Source organism: Ursus americanus, chromosome 12 (genome assembly GCF_024610735.1).
Source record: "Ursus americanus isolate L20-20 chromosome 12, mUrsAme1.1.p, whole genome shotgun sequence".
NCBI classification, from domain to species: Eukaryota; Metazoa; Chordata; class Mammalia; order Carnivora; family Ursidae; genus Ursus; species Ursus americanus.
The window spans coordinates 62,107,883-62,125,767 of NC_142138.1; the positions used below are offsets into that span (position 1 = coordinate 62,107,883).

The window sequence follows — 17,885 nt, forward strand, 5'->3', positions numbered from 1 at the left end:
CAGAGCAAAAAATCAAAAAACAACTTGGATAATGAGGTGGTTTTTTTTTTGCCCGTTTCTAGTTCAGGCCTGACAGGAGATGTTATGAGAGTCACCTACCAGATCCCACAAGAGGCACAGTAGTAGTAAAAGCTGCTTTAGATCACACTAAAAAGAAGAGAAGAGCTAAAATACATACAGAGACGCAAGAACATTCCCGAATGCCTCTTGGTCTCCTTGCACCTACCTTGCTGGGGAACTGCTGTATGACCTGGGGAATGTAGCTTATTTCCGACGGCTTCTTCTGCAGAGACACCACCACGAAAAGTTCGAAGAGCTGCTGCTCCTGTAATTCAATGAGATCCCTCTCCAAGGTCTGGTAGTGAGGGTTCCTCTTGGAAGACTGCTGCAGTTGTGCTAAGCGCTTGTGGCGATCTGCAATGAAACCAGGGAGCGTGGTTTTTCTGGGGCGGCCCCGTCTTCCCTCGGACACCCAGAGGTCATGAACCGTATGGACTAATCTTCACTCAGTCACTGCTGACTGCATGCTGACTAACCAGCGCCAGCTACATGGACAGACCTGGGGGGGCTCTGACATCCTCAGGGAGCAAGTGCAGATTCTCACGAGCACCCAGGGGCCCTGCGGTGGCACTGACATTCCATGTCCCACCCGATGTTCTATGTGTGTCCCAACACATATTCCTGCGCTGTCCCATCTTTCATGATGTAACACCGGGATACCGGGAAAATGTAGGTGAAAGCACCGGCCAGACAGCAGACGCCATTCTTGGAACCATGAAATCACAGGCGCGCGTGTGCACGCACACACTTTTCTTGACAAAAGAAATGAGTCCTACAGAGGCTACATACATAAAATTAAAACAAAAACTAACCTCACATTAAAGAAACTGTCCTTTTCCTTTCTCTTCTTGGCATATATTACTAATAATAGACATATGCTTATACCAATATATGGTGCTCACTGAAGAGGGAAATCATATGGCAACAGAAGGTATCTATTAATGGGCTATTTCTCAAAAGAATGAAATTACGGAAGCATACTAAATATTTAAAGAGTATGAGCAATTCCACTCAAAACTGGATAGCATCTAGCCTTTATTTTCATTTATCTCTAAACTGAACAATTGGGGGTAGTCTCCTCCAGGGGAAAGGCAGTACTTGCGGAAGAAATAGTCTAAGTGTCCCAGAGATTTGATTATGCGTCATTCTGAGCCACGATTAAAAGACACATCCTCTAATTGTTTGCTTTCCTTTTGAGATAGGATGCAGTCTGCTCCCAAAGAAGTTACACTATGGATCAAATATTAAGAACACCTAAAAATTCATCTGAGAACGGCTCCCTGGAATTATCCAGTACATTTAGTGCTCTAGGCAAAGCTTTACTTATTCCAAAGGTCTCCATTCAAGTCAAGAAAATTCGAGGTCCTGTTTCTCAGTAGCAACAGCGTTAAATTCGTCATCTTTACACATCCAGGCTGAACCCGTTGATGACTTAAGTTTCACCTTCAGTTGGGCTACTGAATCAAACACCTGAAGCAATTCAGGCCAAGGAGAGAGCACATGACTGACTATTCATCATAAGATCAGAGTATCAGACTTGGAACTGCCCGGTACGTCACGTCTCTGACTTTTCCCATGCCTCAATATGTCGGTCAGTTCAACAGGAACTGACAATTTGCTGTGAAAATCCATTAGATGAAGGATACAGAGCACCATGAAGTGCTTGAACAAATACAGCCAAAAATGCGTGGCAGATTCTACATTCTAACAGAAAGTCAATGGCATAATAATTTGAAATATAAATAAAGGCCTATGAATAAGAAACAGCTCAATGTTTCCTGTCTCGATGTCAGAGATATTGAAGTTACTTAAAGTACACGTGAGTGGCTAGGAAAAATCAGATACGTAATGGTGTGCCTTTGTCTCGGAGGATGATTCACAAACTGTGTTTTGGCTGCTGGGAAACTACTGCACATATGTCTGAACATGTCGCCCCGCCGCTCCCCGAAGAACAGTCCATCTCGAGAACCAGACCCATGTTGGAATGTTCGCCTCATCCCAACCTGGGCGATTTTTAACACTGTCAAACATCTGACGGCGTACTGTTTAGTTCCCCAAATCTCACCAGGTCCTTCTAATGAAGAAATCACCTGCAAAATACAGTTTAATGTGGGAAAAACAGGCTCGATGACAGAGGAAGGTGCCACTCCACCCATAACCGTGATCATCACGAGAAAGGGAGCAGCCCCATTGACTCACTCACTCTTTGGCAGATACTCAGCATCACTTTCGTTCCCACTGGTTTCACCTGAAAAGAGAGAGAGAGTTCCTACTTGCGTTGTACGACAGTAGCAAGTCAATGGAGTGAGAACAGTGTAAAGCCTCCATGGATTCGGAGACTTGGAGTCAGGAGTATTAAGCATGCTGAGGCTTTCCCCAGACCACTCAGTTACAACAGGGTAGGGCAGTCACGAAAGAGAACAGAGGGCTCAGAGAAGCAATGAATCTACCTCGCTTCTTCCCACACTCGGTCTCCCTCCCTCCTCAGCCCCCAGCTCATCCCTAACTCTATGAAGTCTGGTTTGGAGTAGATGGTATTTCTACATACATTGTCTTGTCTTTATATTCCCAAAGAAGACACCAACCGGGCTGAATTAAATTCTCAACACAGAACCAACTATGAATTTAGAGTCACTAGAAAATGTGGGGCTCAGAGGGATAACCACATACATTTATGAAGAAACATCCAACTTCTTTTATGATGCTTCTGAGCTCCTTCTAGGCCAAACTCAGTGTTCCTTTACCCTGAATTCTTACAGTACACAGACTGCTTTGAACTGCTCTTATTTTCCCCAACCAGATTTTAAGTACCTTGGTGATAAGGAGCTATGTTTTTATAAGGGAGTGTTTTGTACTACAGTGCTCAGCACATAGCTGATTTACTTACACACACACACAGCTTTCTGAACAAGTGAATGAAAAATTTCTGCATTAAGTCTGAAGAGTTAAAGCAAAATTTAAAAATGTACAGAAAGGAAAAATCTTTCTGTAACTTTCCTCCCTTTCCCCTTTCTTTTCTTTCTTTCCAGATACTTCCATGTTTCCTAAGAGGTGCCTGGTGCTAAGGACACAAACAGGACTTTCTGTATCAAGAAAAACAAGGCTAGGAGGCATAAATGAAAAACGTGTATAAGTTTAATTACATAAAAATGTGAAATTTCTACTTAATAAAAAATTACTAAATTTGAAAAGTGAACAATGAACTGGGAAGATATTTGTAATACACATTGCTGACACAAGGATAAATTTCTTCATGTTCAAACAGCTGTTACGAATGAATAAGAAAAATTACAGCACAACAGAAAAATGAATAAAGGGTAAGAATAAGCAATCCATAGAAAAAGATTTATAACTGTTGACAAACATAAAAATTGTCCCAATTTATAATTAAAGAAATGTAAGTTAAAATAATAAATAAGCTTCAATATTCAACCATGCTATTGGCAAAAATAAAAAGCTTTATGTAACAGAGTATTAGTAAAAACTATGAGAAGAAAGTCATTTTCTTTTTTCTTTTCTTTTTCTTTTTTTTTTTAAAGATTTTATTTATTTATTTGACAGAGAGAGACACAGCCAGCGAGAGAGGGAACACAAGCAGGGGAAGTGGGAGAGGAAGAAGCAGGCTCCCAGCGGAGCAGGGGGCCCGATGCGGGGCTCCATCCCAGGACCCTGGGATCACGCCCTGGGCCGAAGGCAGACACCTAATGACTGAGCCACCCAGGTGCCCCAAGAAAGTCATTTTCAAATGCTGTTCATAAAACTATAAGTGGTTACAATGTGTGGGACAATTTAGCAGCAGTTATAAAAATGTTAAATGCACATGTTCTTTGGTTAAGTCCGCGGCTAGAAATTATTCTACAGATGCATTCTTACCAATATACAAAGATATATACAAAAAGATGTATAATGCAGCATTGTTTGAAGAGCAAAAAAATATATATATGTGTATATATGTATAACTTTAAATCCATAGGTGAAATTAAATGTGAAGCAATCAAAATGTCTACGAGCTTAAATAAAATCCTTCTACATCCATACAATGAACTTACAGTACAGCTATGTGGACCTCTATGTGTTGATACTGAAAGAGCTCTGAAATATATCACTTTTTTTTTAAAAGCAAGATATATATAGTCCGAATAGTATAAAATTTTCTGGGAGTGGTAGGAGGTTTGGGAAACCCCGGGTTTTCTTTTTTCGTATTATAGTAATTTCTCGCAGTACTCATTTAAGTTTAATAATAAGGCATAAGAGAATGTTAAAAAATTCTGCTTCTTCATAAGAGATGTAACAGAAAATGTAGCTATTTAAATACTGTATACTGTATAGGTTTTGGGGGGGGCCGGATTTTTTTTTTTTTTAAGTAGGTTCCACACCCAAACATGGCGCTTGACTCATGACCCTGAGATCAAGAGTGGCATGCTCTACTGACTGAGCCAGACAGGCGCCTCTTTTTCTTAATTAAAAAAAAAAATCTTTAAGTTAATTTATTTATTTAAAGTAGGCTCCACACCCAATGTGGGGCTTGAACTCATGACCCTCAGATCGAGGGTCACACCTTCTACCAGAGCCAGCCAGGCGCCCCCAATTTTTAAAAAATTTTTTTAATAGTTGACACACAATGTGACATTAGTTTCAGTGTACACTATAGTGATTTGACAAGTGCATGCATTATGGTCTGCTCACCCCAAGTGTAGCTACTATCTCATAGACTTTATAACTTCAAGTTAACCACCGTGATAGAAAGCATCCTGGAACTAGGAAGCATTACTCAGTGTGAAGGAACAAACACTGTGAGCTCCTGAGTCCTGTTTGTGTCCTTAGCATCAGGTACTTCTTAAGGGCCTATGAAGTGTCTGGAAAGAAAGAAAAGAAAGGGGAAAGGAAGGAAAGGTAATACAACTGAAAAGGACCCTACCCAAGCTCATTTAGGTACCTTTAATATAGTCACCTCGGTAGGTTTTGATGATCTGCATTCAGAGACACTGAATGAAAGTTAAGGGGTTTATAAGTCAATAGGAAAATCTACTGAGAATTTGTAGGGATCACAAAAGAAATAGGTTGTCCCTTTTTTATAAGTGACTTCAACACACAAAATTATAATGATAGAATTAAAAAAGGGCAATAAATCATTTTGTAACAGCTGATAACTAAAAGTTAAGAAATGTTTAGGTTGGCACAGATTCAGTAAACCCTAGCATGTACTGACAGCGTAGGTAAATATAATTATCTGGTTCTACTAGTCACTGTTGATCTATGGACAAAAGCTTAAGCAGGAAAACAAAAACCTGAGAATGTGACTATGGAGCCAGGAGATCCTCAGGCATGAGAGAAATTCCTCAGACCCACTAGAGGAGCTGGTCACAGAGACTGGGTAAATGCATATTTTCTCTGAGCCATGCAAAAGAAAAACACAGTTGTGGGGAAGGGTTACAATTTAGGAACTGCTCCTCTCTTTCATTTTTGTTGTCGTTAGAAGTTGGCAATTCATGATGTCGAATTTTTTTTTTCAATAATGATACAGTGGAAAAAAGGGTTTGGCTTTTCAAAAACTTATCATAGAGCCAAATTTACCAAAATATTCCTAATCCTTAAGACACAACACGGCATACAACTAGAATAAGAGATCAGCGAGAGCCCATTTAGCGGTATACCTTGACACTGTGGTTGTTACTGGGCTGCTATTAATCTGGGAAAATTGTAAAGTTCTGTAAGAATTTGTCCGGGTCCCCAGGGTCTTGCAATTTTACATAATCTGCAATTCACAGTGTATTTCCTCATCTAGAAACAGTGACAATAATGTCTGCCACAGAGGGCTACTGAGAAAATTAATGATAATGAGTCTGAAAGGGTCCAGCACAGTATCTGGCACCAGTTCTCACCTTCTGTATCTAGTTCTGAATTATGCAAAGAAAAAGCCTTTGACAATATCCTTGTTGAGGATAAAAAATACACATGGAGAAGAAATAAACTGCTAAAAATCAAAAAAGTGTTATGAGAAAAATTGAGAGTAACTACTGGTGATGGAAAAGGATAAGATTTCATGGTACCACACTCCTTCCTTCGAACGGACACTTCCTCCTCTAGCTCAGCTTCTTTGTCTGTAAAATTAGGATAGTCCCTGCCTCCTAGGGTTGTTGTATGTCGTCCGTGAGATGAAGTATGTAGAAAAACTAATACTTCCCTCTGTAAATGGTACCTATTAGTCACAATAACCAAAATTATTTTTTCTGCAGGAGATAACATGTTTTGATAACTGCTTTTGAAAATATGAAAACTTGAAAAAAACATGAAAACTTGTATCTAAAATGGTGACTAGTTGATTTTAGAGTAAGAAAAAAGGAGTCTTTTGTAGCATGGAGGATTTTATTTTCAGATAGTAATTGTTGGAATGCAGAATAGATTTTCAAGGGAAATTAAGAAATTGCTGTCTTTGGACGTCTGCAAAAATAGGAAACATTCTTCTCTGGTATGACTTGGCTGTTGTGCTTCACTTGACAAAAATTGCTAAAGTCTACATATTCTTTGCCAGACAACCAAGTAAAGAATCTTGCATGAGTCTATATGAAATTCCAATAACTCACTATGGATGTTCTAAGTTTCTTTTTTTTTTTTTTTTAAGATTTTATTTATTTGACAGAGAGATAGCCAGCGAGAGAGGGAACACAAGCAGGGGGAGTGGGAGAGGAAGAAGCAGGCTCATAGCGGAGGAGCCTGATGTGGGGCTCGATCCCATTAACGCCGGGACCACGCCCTGAGCCGAAGGCAGACGCTTAACCGCTGTGCCACCCAGGCGCCCCGGATGTTCTAAGTTTCTTAATGAAGACATGTTTTGGGGCACCTGGTGGCACAGTCGGTTATGCATCCAACTGTCGGTTTCAGCTCAGGTCGTGATCTCGGGTTTGTGAGATAATATCCCACATCAGCCTCCACGCTGAGCTCAGAGCTTATTTGAGATTCTCTCTCCCTCTCCCTCTGTCCCTCTCACTTATGCTCTCTCTAACATTAAAAAATAAATCTTAAAAAAAAAAGACAATGTAAATTTTATCTAGACATCTGAAGGCTTAAACTACTGAGCTGAGTAGATGATTACCACTTGAGTACCACATACCTGTGGTCTATATATATCTAATATGCTCATTTCTCCACTAAAAGAGTCTATACTGATAAATGACTACAAATCAAAGTAGGATTACAAAATAATGGTGCAATCTGCCTCTGAAAATTAGTCTTGAAAAAAAAAAGAAAATTAGTCTTACTGGTTTCTAATTACTTTTTAATTAATTTATTTTCTCACGTCGTTATTACTTGGCACAGAACAACTTAAAGGGATTTGAGGAAGAGTAAGAAATAATCCTTTATCCTAAAGAAGTTCTATTGAAGTGGGATAGGAAAGTAAGCCAAAAATTCTAATTTACATAAACATTAAGTTATAGGATTCTCCCCTCAAATGCTCATAGCTCTGGACTTCTGGAACAACTCTTACCTTTTGAGGGAGGTACGTCTTTTCCAGTGTATGGGTGTAATTTTACCCTCTTTTTCCCTCTCTTAGATTCAAATATGTCAGCGATTTTCAATACAAGCTGAAAAAAGACCAACAAAGTACAAGTTAAAACCAACACCAACTTGCTTTTTTTTTTCAAGATTTTATTTTTAAGTAATCTCTACACCCACGCTGGGGCTCGAACTCACAACCCCCAGATCAAGAGTTGTGCACTTCACTGACTGAACCAGTCAGTGTCAGTGCCCCCACTGTTTTTTTTTAAAGATTCAATACTAAGTTTTGATGATATTAATTAGTGACTCTCATTCAGAGAAAGATCCATTTTATAAATAAAAACCTTAACATTTTAAAAATTTGGAACCTAAAATGATCTTCATTCAGATAATATGTTGTTCTAATACGAAGTCCATACACATGGGTAAGAGGAGGAGGAAAGGGTATCTCCTTTCCAGCAGAACCCAGCACAGGCTCTTAGAGAGATTCCTTGTCACTCTGTCACAACATGCAAGAAATCTGCCTACTGCACTCTCGTTGTTGACCAAGCCTTCCCTATCACCCAGAGTAAGAAGAGGGATACTCATTCCACTAGGAAGCCAGGGTAAGGCTCAGTTATTTCTGTTCCCAGGAATTCTTCACAAAAAGACGATACTCATGCTGACAAAGGTTTTGTCAAAGCAAATACTCTTTGCTACATGGAGCACTAATATTATAATTTATTTTAGAAACATCCTAAAAACAGGAGGCTCTCAAATACGCTTTCGTATAAAAACCAGGCTCCACTTAGTAAGCATTACTCAGAATTTTTTTCTTTGCTGCTGGGAGGTATGTGTGAAAGAGACAGACAGACAGACACACACACACACACACACACACACACACACACAGAGTAGGTTTAAAAAAAAGGGAAAGATACGTCAACAAAACTCAAGAAATCTTTTAAAAAGTGAGGGAAAAAATCAAGCTGATGAACAGTCACATTTAAAAGTAGAAATTTGGGGCGTCTGGCTGGCTCAGTCAGTGGAGCGTGCATTTGAGCCCCACAGTGGGTGTAGAGATTGCTTGAATAAACTAAAAAAAGAAATCAAAGGAGGAGTTCATTAGTTTTCCTAATATATTTCTCTTTTTTCTTACAATTCCAAGCTTTTCCTTAATCATTAATCCTGATTTAACATATTTAATGCCCAGAATTACAACTGTTAGGAATATAAGAACCAACAAAGTTGCTTGAGAAAAATGTTCCTGTTTTCTCCTTTCTCCTTGTTTCTCTAGCAATCTTGGCAATTCATAGGCAGTGAATCAGTCCAGAGAAAGAAAAATAACATGTGAGAAACATGTGCTTCCAATATGCAGATTATTCCCACATTTCTGGATGAGTTTATTCTTTTAAAGATTTTGTAACTGCCATTCAAGTGAAAAATTACCAATGTTCTTAAATATTACCATTATAAAAAAAAAACCGCAAGAGAATGCAACATAAAAAGACACTGTTAGGGACTGTAGGAAAGACGTATGAGAGTAAACGTGTATTTTGGAGATATACTGACCAAAAATAGTGTAATTATTATTTTTTTTTAAGATTTATTTATTTTGGAGACAGCACGCACTCAAGGGGTGGGGGAGGAGGGAAAGGGAGAGAGAATCTTAAACAGATGACACGCTGAGTGAGGAGACTGACATGGGGCTCGCTCTCATGACCCTGAGATCACGACCTGAGCTGAAACCAAGAGTCGGATGCTAAACTGACTGCACCACCCAGGCACCCCTAAAAATACTGTAATTATTAATAAGCATTTGAAAACTATACTCAAAAGGAGACTCAAATATTATAAAGGAAAGGGAACTATCTGTACTAGAAACATGAGATCAATGAAATTGAAATTTTGGTTATGAGTTACGAAGAGATGCCTACATTTACCTTCCAGTAAATACTGTAGGCTACAGCAGGAAATACTATAGAACAGTCTTCCTAAAAAATGATAGAAACCATACTGCTCTATACAGTTGACACGAACAATATGAGACATTAGGAAATCTACTCCAGCAAACAATCCCACACAGGCTTTCACAGTAGGGGAAGAAAGGAAGGGTGGGGAAGAGGCATATGGACTAGATCAGTGATTTTCAAACTATGAAACCAGTTTTCCTTCCTGGGATAGTTTAGTCATCAAAGAGGAAGTAAATGAAAACTGCTTTCCTCACGGAATGTTGCTGCTGAAGATACTGAAAAGTCAAAATGTGTATTGCAAACAGAACATCCTAATAGCATTTAATCCAGGGAGGGTCGCTAACAGCTTATTCCTGCCTGATCGTCAAGAGTTCATCGCCATATTTTCCCACCTCACTTCTGAAAAGACCTTTGAGGACCCAACTAGAAAAGGAAAAGTTGGATCATATCACCTAGAGTTAGAAAGAGAACAAGCTTCGAGCCCTCGGGGAATCCACAGTACCTAAAACCTGCAATCCATTATTCCCAAATATTTGTTAATGTCATTCCAAGAACCACGTCCTAAATGCAATCCCTTATGCGTTTGTACTCTCGCCCCTGTGAACACGTGATCTGTTGTCTCTGGGCCATGTGGGAGGCTGCTTTGTTGTGCCAGCATGATACATCAGAGGAGAGAACTACTGCAGAAGACGTCGGATTCTTACATATTCCTCACCATACTCAGGAGAGCAAACAGATAAATAAGGAGGTTTGCTTTTTTTTTTCTCCCCAAGGAGAGAGATGTGTTTAGTGCTTTTTTAAAAACCGTGTTTAACTCTTCACATATTAAAGAGGGAGGGGCAGGAAATAGATCAGAAGAATTAAAGTATTGTGGAACAGAATATTTCCCAAGGAACCGATCTGCAGTTGCTAACCCAAAAAACAGCTGGGACTTTTGTTTAATGTTAAAATCAGGTACACACACTGTGGGCCAAATGAATACACGCAGCTAATTCAGATGGGATTAAGGAAAGGAATACTGTTGAAATGATCTAATTTTTTTTCATTTCCGCAGAGTTAGCCTGAAAACATTCTAAATTATAGAAGAACAAAGTAACATAGAGAATTTTTAAAAATATTTTCATGCAATTTCTTAAGTGTCTTTCCTTAAAAATATGTATCTGTTTACATATTATCCCAATTTCTTCATTTTGGTTCTAACAGTTCTGTTTGAGATGATTTAGATTTACTGCCTTTTCTCCCTTGAGAGAGAAATCATTTATTTAATGCAATTGCTGATAATTTCTATCTCCAAGTAAAAGTCAAATTTCTTTTTTCTTCCCCCAAATGGAAAGTTTTGCTCCAAATTAAAGGCATATACTTTGTTATTACTGAAAATCTGTAAACTCAGGCACAAAACTGTTCACTTTGGCAATTAAATGAGTGAAAATAACACTGGGGCGCCTGAGTGGCTCAGTCAGTTAAGGGGCTGCCTTCGGCTCAGGACATGATCCCCGGGGTCCTAGGATCAAGCCCCACGTCAGGGTCGCTGCTTGGCAGGGAATCTGCTTCTCTCTCTTCCTCTGTCCCTCTCCCTCTGTTCGTGCTCTCTCTCTCTAATAAATACATAAAATCTTAAAAAAAAAAAAAAGGAGAACAACACTGAAGCCAGCTTCATAGAATGTCCTCTTACATGAGATTCTAGTGCTTCCTTGAAACAGGCAGCTGATTTTAATGAGAACTAAGGTAACCAAAATGAAACCTTCCAACTAAAATCAATTTTCGAAATCCATAAAGAAGTCTTGGCAAAAGCCACTCATGCATTCTTCTTGCATGAGCAAAAACCTAAACCTTAAGGCCGCTTTCCAAATCTTCTCATTCCAGTAGATCAGTTCTAACCTATTATTCATTTCAGTCTAAAGTTTATTTATTCTCATTTATGGAAATGAAATAAGAGTCAAAGAATGAAAGTACTAGAGTCCTTACCCTCGGAAGATTTTTCCTTTTCCTGTTTGCAACTTCTCCAGCTCGGAAGAGCTTCCATTCAGTTAAAGTGACAGGCAAAGTGGTATCCTTTGTGAGCTTTGACCGCAAATAAGCTTGGGAGCTCTTCAGTTCCATAGTCTTCCGGTGGAGAAACTGAGGTTTGGGAGGAAGCTAAAACAGAAGAAGATGTCCTGGTAAGAGTTAAGATCGTCTGGGGAATGCTGATGGTCTCCAGGTCAAGTTATCATAGAAAAAGACGTATCTTGTCTTTAAAGTCACCTCAACTGAGGATACCAGAATTTCTTTTTCACCATTTGTAAAGCTGTTTCTCAGGTTTCTAAGCCATGTTCTACTACGATGTCATCCCATTTCCAGAAAACAACAGCTCAGAGTCCTCATTAACTCAAGGCAGCCTTTGCTTGCGGGGGTGACGAATGCTTCCAGGGACGAGACAGGTAATTTAGGCCACAGACTGTCGTGGGACTAATAGGAAGCTGTGGTAAACTACAGTGTAATGAAAAGCTCATGACCTGTCTAAAGGTGTTCATATTCTCATTTTTTTGAACTGCTAGTAAGTGAACAAACAGAAACTCCAAAACCAAAGAAAACAAAAAGCTGTGAGCTACCCAAAAAGACCCCATAAAGAACACAAAAACCACCACTATCAACAAAATCCATATTTCAGTGCCTCTTAATCTTGGCCCTAGTTAAACCACTCTAACCTTTTTGCAGGGATCATAAACAAGATTCTTATGTTTTCTTATGTCAATTATATATAAGGTTTTCTTATACTGAATCTTTGGTTATACCTTTGGTGCTCTGAAAGCACTTTTAGGGGGCGGTAGCTTCCAGGCTGAAGGGGATCTCCACATGGGCAAAGGCTGCACTGGAATATCTTCATATGGATTTTCCTTGGCGGGATCTTGAAATGTAATGGGAGCACAAAGTTTAGAGAAACAGAGTTCAATGGAAACAAAGGTACTACAGCTAGGAAGAGAAATAAAGAACTGTGTTCAGCTTCCTAGTCTATATTGCTGGCCCTTTAAGCTTGAAAACCACTCAGGCGTCCAACCAAGCTAAAAGAATTCTCAAAATACTAGACTATAAACATCTACTTCTGAACTTAGCAGTCCACTAAACTGGCTGCGAAAACCATTCAAGAACAAAAGAACTTATACGACAAAAGTTTCCATATTTAAAAGAAATATCTACAGCAAGATATGCTTGATTATAAAAGAAAATACCATCCTACGGTTAAGGGCCCCACCAAATACCTACTCATTAAATTTAATTGCAAAGTTTGTGGACACGTACATATGATATCCTCATAGATATTGTCCTCTGACTGTGTGTAATAAAGTGCTGAGCCAGAATTTCTTCCAAGTTCTTCATGAATCTTCTGTGAGTTCCGATTTCGAAAGTGCTGAATATCCTCAAATTCAAAGGATTTCCTTAAGAAAGGAGATATGTTTAAGTTATAAGTTCTAAAACTCTAGGGGCGCCTGGGTGGCTCAGTTGTTAAGCATCTGCCTTCGGCTCAGGGCGTGATCCCAGCGTTCTGGGATTGAGCCCCACATCGGGCTCCTCCACTGGGAGCCTGCTTCTTCCTCTCCCATTACCCCTGCCTGTGTTCCCTCTCTCGCTGGCTGTCTCTCTCTCTGTCAAATAAATAAATAAAATCTTGGGAAAAAAAGTTCTAAAATCCTAGTCTTCTTTAAATGGGTATGCTAGAGAGAAATCCATAAGTAAAGGACTTGTATGCAAAATTACAAAGGTGTTTTATCAGATAACCTAAGAATAACAAACTAGGCTGGTACCTTATATACACCATGAGAAAATTGGAGGCTTTTGGCCAATTACATTCGTGTTATTTATTGCATAACTTTACTAAATTCACTCTCTAGTGAAAATTGAAGCCAAGACCAGCATGTCCTAAATGAAGCAGGAGAATAGTACTTACTTCCCTACACATGCTTACAGATATAAAATGCAAGTTTTTCTGGGGCGCCTGGGTGGCACAGCGGTTAAGCGTCTGCCTTCGGCTCAGGGCGTGATCCCGGCATTATGGTATCGAGCCCCACATCAGGCTCCTCCGCTATGAGCCTGCTTCTTCCTCTCCCACTCCCCCTGCTTGTGTTCCCTCTCTCGCTGGCTGTCTCTATCTCTGTCAAATAAATAAATAAATAAATCTTTAAAAAAAATGCAAGTTTTTCTGATGTTATGTACGCAAATTGTCTTAGATATTATTTCCTTTTGTAGGTACTTTTCCCTTGGGTTAATCAACATCTATAAAATCAAACTAGGCCTGTGACCCATGCAGGGAAATGAAAAAGGCTTTGAAAAGAAAAAAGAAGCTCCATAGCTCTGTAAGGACAATCCTTAGAAATCATTATGGAGCAAATATAAACACACCTTTTAGATCGCCCTCTGATTTTTCTGCCGTATTTCTTTGGTTCAGGTTCCTGAGAAGAGCCCAAATTAGACTCTGCGCAAGAATTATTTTCACAGTATTTTGTGTCACAGTTTCTTTCTTTACAGGGCATAACACCGGATTCAGATAAATATCTGAATGTCCTGCGAGGTTTGGGCAAAGGATTTATAGAAGGTCCACATTCTTGTCCCTCGGGTTCAGAGTAAATATTTTCTAAACTCTTGGTTATTCCATACGAACTGTCCAGCACTCTGAAATTCAACTCTTTTTCTGAAGAGTCACAATGTTCTAAAGCCAAATTCAAGACTTTATCCGGGGGGAGTGCTTCTATTTTCTTCCACAGTATCTGTGAGGTATAGAAATTTCCTGGAGGTAAGGAAGTCTCTGGGTCCAAAACAACTTCTTTCCAGCTTTCTATCTGTTTGACCTGAGAACACACCCAATTGGACTCCGATTCATTTCCAAAGAGGTGTGTACCATCATATCCATGTTTCCCACTTTCATCCTCAGTTTGAACGTGGCTTTCAGCATCTTCATGAACATCTAGACCAACGTTGCGAGACTTGGTTGTATCCAACTTTTTGCTCTTCCCCTCAGCAACAGGACTTTTCTTAAGAATCTCTTGATGACAGTTATTATATCTCACTCCGAAGTCCTTTGGGTGCCACTTCTCTGGATTAGCGATACCATTAGTTCTTCCTTCCCACTGAGAAATTTTTTGTTTGATGTTTTTGCAGTGGCTTCTTGACAGTGTCTGAACGGCAGAACGAGAAAAACCGGCGTCCATGTTCCCAGTTGGGTGCATGACAAAGTATGAATTTTACTGAGGTTCCATTCTAAGTAACTGGGAAATACTGTATTCTTTATCCTGTCAGTTAGAATCCAAACAATTCCAGTATGTTCCTTTCATCTTTAACTTGGAAATCTTTTTTGAAAGAGAAAAATTTTGATCATTGATCCTTGTGGAAATGGCTGCACCTTTATCTTGAATATTCCTATTAAAAAGAGACAATCATGTTAACACAGTTTTATAGTTTCCTAACTTAAAGTCCACTAAAACACTAGCTATCCCTAAATAATTCATTTACAGTGCATATGTAAAAATGTACCTGTCATCCCCTAAGTAACTCAACTCCATAAAGGCATTCCTAAGACGGTGATAGAACACAGAGAAAATAGCACTTGGGATATTTCTCAAATTGTCAGCTTTAATGTTCTGCCGTATTTAATTTCCTAAAGCTAGGGAGAATGAGGTTTTCTAAGAGATTACGACACAGCGGTATACAACAGAATTTTGTCAAACCAATTCCTTAAGATACCTTCTCATAATGAAACAAGGACCAGCAGAGGATTATAAAAAGCATACCTATACAGAAATACATCGCAAATAACTAAAAAGTTTATGTATACATCCAGAGAAAGAGCCAGTTCGTTTGGAAATACATTAATACTTAATCTCCTCCTTCTCTCCTACTTTGGGAGATAATATGAGCCCTTATTTCAACTTTACTGTTCGCAGCCCAGGATTCCATATGCGCGGTGCTAACGACAAGCCAATGTGCCATTAACTCGCAGTTGCTTTAAAATATCATAACCTATTTCATCACCGACTGAGCTCTGCACATCGCTGCCACCACACCCTTGACCCAAATCGGCAAAAACACTTACAGGCTCTGTCGCAGTCCTTCCTTTCACATACAGCTTCACTCATTTAGGCCCATAAATGTTTCCTCAAATGTAAAATTTGACATAGAACTTTTCTTATCAACTGAGTAAAGACCCGATCTCAAGTTCTACTCTGTACTGGTTATAAATAGCAACTGATTCAAAACTTCCTGAGGCAGGGGTCATCCTTCCTTGAGCTTTGTCTGTGGGGCCTTGATTAACAGGCAGGAAAATATCCTGGCCCGGCTCTGTCAGGGCAGCTGACCAAAACTGATACACAATTCACACACAAAATTTATTCTAGGCAGGACAATTGCTAATCAGGGCTTCCATCACCTTTCCTTTCAACCATTCCTACAAGTTTGTAGGAAAACCAGTTTTGCCTGCAAATAAACTTTGATGAGGATCTAATGAAAAAAAAATCATTCTAAATAACCTTAAGAAATTAAACTAATGTGGGTGGAAAAAAAACCCAAAGCCCCAAAATACCAAAGCTGTTGTTGCAGAGCTCTTTTTTTTTTTTTTTGGCTGCCGCCACCACCACGACAGCTCCCAGCCCTTGCTCTGCGTGACCCACCCACACCGTCTGGCACCCAGGCCCAGAACCCTCCGTAAAAGATTAACGCACACAATTTGAAGGTCCAATCAGCTACCGCTCATTATTACAACTGAAAATCTTTTTGTTGATTCTGATGTTTATAGAGGAGTCCTAAGAATTTTAGGGTGTCCTTGAGACGCACGTTTTCCTCACTATAGACAAGATGGAAGTACAGCTGACCCTTAAACAAGGCCGGGGTGAGGGGTGCTGACCTCCCGCACAGCTGAAAATCTGCATATAGCTTTTTTTTTTAAGATTTTATTTATTGGTCAGATAGAGAGAGCACGCACAAGCGGGGGAGCGGCAGGCAGAGGGAGAGGCAGGCTCCCCGCTGAGCAAGGAGCCTGATGTGGGACTTGATTCCAGGACTCCGGGATCACGATCTGAGCCAAAGGCAGTCGCTTAACTGACTGAGCCACCCAGGCGTCCCATGCATATAACTTTTGACTCTTCCAAAATTTAATTACCAACAGCCTACAGATGGCAGGAAGAAGCCTTATCGATAATATTAACAGCTGATTAACACATATTTTGTATGTTATTTTGTACTATATGCTATATTCTTTTTTTTAATATACTGTACTCTTACAATAAGCTAGAGAAAAATATTAAGAAAAATCCTAAGGAAGAGAAAATACACTTAAATACTGTACTGTACTTATCTCAAAATATCCACCTAGAAGTGAACCCACACAATTCAAGGGTGTTGTTCAAGGGTCAACTGTATTTTTCTCTCTCTTAGGAGCCTAGTAGAGGTTTTCATTTCTTTGCTTTCTTTACTTTTCCTTTGTTACTATGTGAATGCATGTAATGTAGGAATGAATGTAAGGTATGAATGGGTCAAACTGGGAAGAAAGATGAAATTTGCTAGGGCTAAAGAAATTTTTTCTAGGGTTAAAGAAATCTTTAACTTGAAAATTACTAGCAACAAATGCTAAATTTATGGACTTCACACACAAATATGAATGATGTGTACTGATGGCATTGCAGTGGCAATGGGGTAGCAGAGCAACATAAGACAATCCTGACAAAAGCAGGCATTACAAACAGAAACGCTACATGCTCTTAAATGTATGTATTAATACACTGTAGCTTTCAAAAAATGGACAATTTCAGAAACAAAAAAGTTTTAGTGCATTCTAACTAGACGGATGTCTACCTAGACAGTACAGAGAATTTATTTTTATATCTGATTTCACAGTACCAATTTTTTAAAAAAGATTTTATTCATTAATTTGACATAGAGAGACAGCCAGCGAGAGAGGGAACACAAGCAGGGGGAGTGGGAGAGGAAGAAGCAGGCTCCCAGTGGAGGAGCCTGATGTGGGGCTCGATCCCAGAACGCTGGGATCACGCCCTGAGCCAAAGGCAGACGCTCAACGACTGCACCACCCAGGCGCCCCACAGTACCAATTTTTTGACAGATTAAACTCTTTTATTTTTTTTTAAGATTTTATTTATTTATTTGACAGGGAAAGAGGCAGCGAGAGAGGGAACACAAGCAGGGGGGCTTCCCGCTGAGCGGGGAGCCCGATGTGGGATCATGACCTGAGCCGAAGGCAGATGCTTAACGACTGAGCCACCCAGGCGCCCGATTAAACTCTTTCTGATTCTGTCCCATCCAAAAAATAAGAATCACTCACAAACCAAGAGTTGCCTCCGTTGTGTTCTTCCAGGCAACTCACGTCTGACTTGAACCCAGTTTTAAATTCTGAGC

General features: G+C 39.6%; 1 protein-coding gene across 2 annotated transcripts in view; it reads right to left on the reverse strand.

Moving 5' to 3' along the window:
- Positions 1–17,885, reverse strand: part of DENND2C (DENN domain containing 2C) — a 79,192-nt gene that overhangs the window by 21,511 nt on the left and 39,796 nt on the right. Inside the window, exons 1-8 of one of the 2 annotated variants that reach the window (XM_045801446.2) lie at positions 15,574–15,724; positions 13,887–14,900; positions 12,789–12,925; positions 12,284–12,396; positions 11,475–11,645; positions 7,547–7,643; positions 2,264–2,308; positions 227–414 (exon numbers count right to left, since the gene is read on the reverse strand). In XM_045801446.2, coding sequence (XP_045657402.2) covers positions 227–414; positions 2,264–2,308; positions 7,547–7,643; positions 11,475–11,645; positions 12,284–12,396; positions 12,789–12,925; positions 13,887–14,710 — 1,575 coding nt within the window. In that variant the 5' untranslated portion in view covers positions 14,711–14,900; positions 15,574–15,724. Of the gene's footprint in view, positions 1–226; positions 415–2,263; positions 2,309–7,546; positions 7,644–11,474; positions 11,646–12,283; positions 12,397–12,788; positions 12,926–13,886; positions 14,901–15,573; positions 15,725–17,885 lie in introns of those variants that run through there. The other variant, XM_045801447.2, reaches the window with a different exon arrangement.